The 6,539-nt window shown below is 53.2% G+C and overlaps 1 protein-coding gene across 1 annotated transcript in view; it reads right to left on the minus strand.

The window, feature by feature from the left end:
* Window positions 1-6,539, minus strand: part of LOC104080830 (prickle-like protein 2) — a gene marked incomplete at its 5' end in the record, with an annotated part of 20,531 nt that overhangs the window by 7,714 nt on the left and 6,278 nt on the right. Inside the window, 2 exon segments of the mRNA XM_009583348.1 lie at window positions 4,807-5,455; window positions 5,457-5,680. Coding sequence (XP_009581643.1) covers window positions 4,807-5,455; window positions 5,457-5,680 — 873 coding nt within the window.

Raw genomic sequence — 6,539 nt, forward strand, 5'->3', positions numbered from 1 at the left:
GGGGGGGGTTTGGACTAGATGACCTTTAAAGGTCCCTTCCCACCCAGACTATTCTATGCTTCTATGATTCTACGACATCTCCTTCCAGAAGCCCATTTCGGTTCTCCCTCTGGTTTGGTCATTACCCCTCGTGCTTTGGCACATCCATGTGTGACACCAAAGGGGCGAAGGCGTGCACGTGGCCAGCCCCTGCGGTAAGCACGCCAAACCTCCCACCGCCGAGCAGCAGAAGGTGAGCAAGGGGGGAGAAGAAACATTCCTGGCAGTTTTACAATGTTTTGGCATTGGCCCTTTGGGAAGGAAAACCTCCGTCTTCACATCTTGGGTTTTGAAATGACCCGGCTTGGATTGGGGAATGTTATACCTGGCTCGCAAAATTGCAAGAAATCCCCCCAGGGATCCCATCTTCCGACTCAGAAGCAGTTTTATGCTGCCCCTGTCTGGGGGAAAGAGGATGGTAGGAGCGTGCTGGAGAGCTGGGAGCCTCCTTTTTCTTAGAAAAAGTCAAGAACAGCCAATGTGTCATTTTCTGGCTTGCGTAACTCGGCTGAAGCCCCCGGGGCAGCCGCCGTCTCCAGCCCAGGGGGGAGAGGAGCACCCGTGGGATGCAGTGCCACTGAGGACGCGGGGATGGGGACCAGCCCCCGGACCCCGCTCACCCCGAGCCCCTCACTGCAGTCCCTGAGGGTGTTCAGGAGCTGCTCCCAAGCCCTCGGTGCAGGAGAGGCTGGGCCATTGAACGCTTCTTGGAAAACACACCCCAGCCCTGAGAAACAGGGTTTTTTCTTACCCCCAGCCCCAGCTTTCAGCCCCTCCTCAGGCAGAGGAAGAAGAGGGGACTGGAGACAGACGATGCTGTCAGGTCATTCTGCAACTCAGACGCGCAGGGATCAGCACTGACCCACGTGCATATTCATACATTTTTCTCTTTCTGCTTTCTGGGTATATCACAGTTGTTGTTTAGTCCTGGAAAAACAAGCTATTTGGGGCCTTTGGGCATCTGGTAACACAGATGACAGCAGAAACGTGCGCCATACATGTGAAATCACATGCCACCCTGTAACGGCACCAGTTTAACTTCTTTTTTTCCTGGATTTATGCCTGTGACAGATGAGGCTGTTACCCTCACCCAAACTCATTTTCTCAAGGAATACCTAAAATCTATTTCTCCTTTTGCGTATGACAGTGTCACCGTTCAACGCGACTTCTACCTCCAAAGCGCTCCTGCTCTCTGCAAGCTGCACACAAAGAGACTGTTCCCAGACAACAACATTTAGCCTGCAGGTACTTTCTTAAGTGGGCTATTTGACCAGCTGGCATTCTGTGGAAATGATTGCTTGGAATCAGCAGAGGTCAGCTCTTGATTTCTAATTCAGCTGCTAGGCACATACAGCACCTGCAAAACCTTTTTAGAGGGCAACGCAAGCACAAGCAGAGCAAGGCAGAGCACAAGCACTGGGAGCAAGGCTGTGATGGACCGAGTACCTTCTGGGAAGTGATTAACCTCTGGTAGGATCAGACTCCTCCTCATGAGAAAAGCTTCCTGGACAAACTCCATCTTAGCATCGTCCTGATTGCTTAACGAAGGGAGTTATAGGGCAAACATTGCTACAGCATCCACTGTTTTGTATTGTTGCTAATGCTATTTAAAAAAAAAAAAAAAAGCAAAAGCAGCCAAAGCAAATCAAATATAAAAGATAATAGAAAATTCAGCAAAAATGAGCTCTCTCTTGGAAAATGTGCTGGGAAATATTTTTTGCTCTTTGCCTCTCCATCTAATGGCCATGTTGGGCAGGAGAAGGACCCAGCCTTCAAGAAGATGATGCAGCGGATTGGAGTCTGTCATAGCCTTTGGTTGATGGAAGAGAAGGGATCTTCAAACAGAAACGCAGGAGGAAAGGCGAAATGCTCTCCACCAGCAGGAAACTCTGCCCTTTGCCAGTGGATGTGGTTAAATCACATCAGCATTTGTGGCAATTACACAAGCACAAACCACAGGACAGCAGAGATGCTCCCATCTAATTCAAACCCGAAAACCAAAGCACAAGGAGGGTCAAGGCTACCTCTGCCACTCCGGTGTCTGCTGGTGCCCTATTGCCCATGGTGCGACGATGGAGCATAGTTAAGCACTTTAAGGGCGAGTACCCAAGTGTCACACCTCTTAACCAACCCATGAGGAATTGGCTTTGAAGCAATTAAGTAGAGCCCGGTTGGTAAGGTGAAAACCTGAGGTCTTGCAGGAGACTTGGGGTCACACAGATCTTGACCCACCCAATGGGTGACCCCCCATCCGGCACTGAATGCATTACAAATATTATAGGGACAACATCTGTTCACAGCCTTCTGGCCAGAGGACAGGGACTACCGCTGCACACCCTATGTATTATCTGCTTTTACTGACGTCTCCAGCTAATTAGTACTTCAGTCGTAATAGAAACATCACAGCAAAATCTGCTGCCAGGGAGGGACCAGCTTTTAATTTGCGCTCTGCAGGTCAGGGACTGTTTGCCCTTCGGCTCCCTATAAAAAAAAGAACGTTTTCAGCAATGCCATAAAATGTTAGATGGATGCGGCGTGAATTATTTCACTTTATAAGGTGGAGCAACTGTGCAGCACCAGTAGCTCAAAGGGACGTCGTATCTGGATGCCTGGGAGTTTCTTGCGACGCAGAGCTGGGCTGTGCAGGGCAGAGGGCACGGGGCGAGCTGGACCCCCAGGCTGTGTTGGGGGGAGCTTCATGGGGGTGTTTGCTGGGCAACTCACTCTCCCACAGACCTCAGCCAGGTCACTGAATCTCCCTGTCTTCAAAACGCTGCCAATTAAATGGGATGATAAATGCGTCCTCCATAATTGCACACACGGCCCTGGGGGAGCTGCCTGTTACTGCCGCAGTGCCCCCCAGCTCGAGCTGAGCCAGGTCCCAGAGCAAGGAAAATTATTAGAATCTTACACATTAATAAAAATGTTATCACCTCACTCTGCAGAGGAACTGCTTAAATTCGTTGCAAGCCCCATCACGCTGAGCATCTGCTCCAGAAAGCAGGAAAGAAGTGAGTCGTTAAGGGAGGCACTGCCCGTAAGGAAATTCATACTGTGGCTACGTATGGAGGACGGATGCCTTTGGAAGATCTCCCTCCCAGCATTTTAAAAAGGGGTTTCTAAAATGAAAGACAGAATGATTTGCACTCTAATACGAAGGCCTTGCCACGTTTCTCGTCTCTTGACCTGTATCCCCGATAACTTGTTACACTTCAGCTCCAAAGCATGCAACAACCGCTTCAGTATTCAGGGATTGCTCATCTGAACTCGATGTTGCTCAAGACTCTGTACTGACGGGGTTTTACACAACACAAGTTTTCAGGAACACGAGCGGCTTTGGAAATGTGGGGCTTTGCTTCGGAGAACTTTGTTTTGAAGAGCAATTCCCAACTCCCTTGCCATTTCACGTCTTTTTTTCCTCTGCGTATATCTGAGGCTGTTTGAGCAAAACCCTCTCCAGCTCATTAGCTTCTCCTCTCCCTCCTTGCTTTACCACCCGCCGGTTAGGGGGATCCTGGCTGAACACAGAGATCATTTCCCATCTTGGCACGTGGCTGGCAACTTCCCCAAACAAACACGCGGAAAACCCAGGAGCGGGGCGAGGAGGCACGGGCGTAGCAGAGCAAACCTGTCCGTCCAGGCGGGGCAGAGGCAGAGAGCTCGGCTTCAGCAGCGCTCAGCTCTCCGGGGGCCGGGCGATGCTCGCCGGCGCATCCCCACCACCCGCTGCCAGCATCCCGCCGGAGGCCCTCGGGACCGGGTACTAAACACCCCGTAGGCTGCTCGCTGCCGGGGACAGCAAGACAGACGGACTCCATTTTGCAGGGGGCAGGCGCAGGACAAGCAATGTTTGGCTGCAATGGAAAAAAGCTGGGGAGTGGTGAAGAAAAAAAGCAAGGCAGTATCTCTGGCGAACAAACCGGGCTCAGTATTTTCTTTTCCGAGAAGTTTTCTGCTGAGGGACTCGGAAGCGAGCGATAGCTGTGCCAGACGAGCGCAGCCGTCCGATAATGCAAGCTACAGCAGGCTGCAGAAGGACGGCGTGGGCAGGGGTCTGAGCCTCCCCACGCTGGGCTGCGGACCAGACCCCTGCCGCAGACACGTCCGTGCACACACACCCATCCCTGCAGCCGCAAAATGAAACCCAAACACGTTTGGGGTGAAAGGGCTGAGAAATATTACCCTGGGATGCGGTCATGAGAAACAGGCTCAGCCCGATGGGACAAGCATCTCACCTGGCTTTTCCCTGCAGTTTCTACCAGGGGACTGGGGAAGAGGAGAGAAAGAGCCGTGCACAGAGGGGGAGGAATTTCTTTTAACTAGTCATGTGCTCGAGGACTGCGTAACGTGCAAAAGGGGTTAACTGGGCCTATTTCAAAGCATTTAAAAATATTTTTAGCCCCCAAGGGCAGCTGACAGCAGTCCTTCAAGCGCTGAAGCCTGGAATCTGCCTCTGCTTTAGCAGCTGGCCTTGATTTTTCCCCCCCTCTTCACAAAACGGAGGATTAAAGAGCTTGAAAACATTTGTTTTGAGCTACACGGAAAGGCCAGCCATCTATAAAGCTCTGCATTTGGTAAACAAGCAAGCAAAAACGAGAGGGGGCTGCCAGGCACACCGGGGCTGAATGGGCAGGCAAGCCCATGGCCCCGAGCGGCGGCCCCCACCCTGCCGGTCACCCCTATAACGGGAAGACACCTGCTTGGCACTGACCCGGAGCACAAGGGACCTGGGGTGGCCGCAGGGTGACAGAAGCGGGGGTGACGTACCTGTTGCGTTGGAGAGCGCGAGGGACTCCATGGAGCCGCGGGGAGTCTGCTCGGTGGGCGTCAGGTCCTCTGTGAACTTGAGGGTGTTGATGGGGTGCCGGGTGCGGCACTGTGGTGTCGGCATCCCGCCTTCCTCTTCCTCTTCGTACTTGGGGACTTTGAGACTTCCTCTGGTCTCGGGGAAGCTCTGGTTGGACATGTCGCTGTAGCTCTCCTGCGAGCGAAGCCTCCCCGAGTAGTAGTCCTCTCTGCAGTCCTGGATGAAGCTGCCGCCATGGCTCTTCATCGCCAGCGAGGAGCTCCGCTTTGGGTTGCTGAAATGTTTCGCCCATAAATCCGTCTGTGAGCCCGGGACCTGGCTGGGGTTATAGGAGGTCCTTATGTTGCACTGGCTGAGAAGCTGCAAAGGGCTTTGGGACTGACTTTGCTCCATTTTGCTCCCGTAGTGGTAGAGCTCGTCCCGGCTCCTCCACAAGTGCTCCCTGTTGAGGCTCGGCGTCTGGCTGGCCAGGCTCAGCAAATCCATCTGCAGGGACAGCGGGTCCACGTCGGTGGAGAGGCGGTTGGAGGTGACCTGCAGCTGGTTGCATGGGCTGCGCGCCCCCTCCTCGCCTTTCCCCTTGTTCTTGCCGATCTTGGCGCTGCGGCGGGGATCCTTGGGCCTCCTTGGCTCGGGCGCTCTGGAAAGCCGAGTCGGAGGAGTCGGAGCCGTTGGGGTCGTCGCCGACGCTGCAGGCCCTGGAGCAGAAGATCTGCCCCTGCTTGGGCAGGAAGGGCCGTCCCAGCAGGGACTTCTTGCACTGCGCGCAGCAGAAGCAGGTCTCGGTGGCGTGCCAGTGCTGGCCGTCGTACGTCATCTGGCCCTGGTCGATACCTTGAGAGGGAAGACGCACAGTGTCAGAGTTATACCATGTACATAGAATCATTAAGGTTGGAAAAGACTTCTAAGATCATCAAGTCCAACTGTCAATCCAACACCACCATGCCCACTAAACCATGTCCCTAAGTGCCTCATCTACACGTCTTTTAAATACTTCCAGGGATGGTGACTCCACCACTTCCCTGGGCAGCCTGTTCCAAGGCCTGACCACTCTTTCAGTAATGAAATTTTTCCTAATGTCCAGTCTAAACCTCCCTTGGCACAACTTGAGGCCATTTCCTCTCGTCCTCTCGTCTCCTCCATCACTTCGTGCTGCACTTAACACACGCATCCCCTACGAGCGACACGCACCCGGGCTCGCTCCCGAAAGCCCTTCAGCAGGGTTTCTCCGGCACATGAAGTTAAGCCCATTTCTAATTCCTTGCAGGCTGCAGGCCTTTGCTCGGGAGTTGCTCAATGTTGGGAAAGGCAGCAGAACCGAGCCTCAAGCTACTTCGTATTAAATGGGGATATTTCCGATCATAAAGCAAAGGAATGCAAGAAGTTCTCCATAAAGTCCTTGAAGTCAAAGCAGAAATATGCTGCCTGTTTGAAAAAAACCAAAAAGCCTCCAACCGAACCACAATGAGGAATTTGTGCTGCCTTGGTTAAGTATGTAACAGAGCAGATCGCATCCCTGTCCCTCGCTGCTGCTGCGGCCCCATCCTAACTTTGTTTTGGCTACTGGGCCCCTTCTCTGAAAGGGAGCAGAAAGAGCCGGCCCCAGGGATCTGAGTGCACCCCCTTGCCTCGCACCCAGCCACGTTCCCCGTGTTTCCCCTTGGGTTAAGTACAGGAATTGATGCAGAGAGCC

The sequence above is a fragment of the Fulmarus glacialis genome, unplaced genomic scaffold (genome assembly GCF_000690835.1).
Source record: "Fulmarus glacialis isolate BGI_N327 unplaced genomic scaffold, ASM69083v1 scaffold14308, whole genome shotgun sequence".
NCBI lineage: Eukaryota > Metazoa > Chordata > Aves > Procellariiformes > Procellariidae > Fulmarus > Fulmarus glacialis.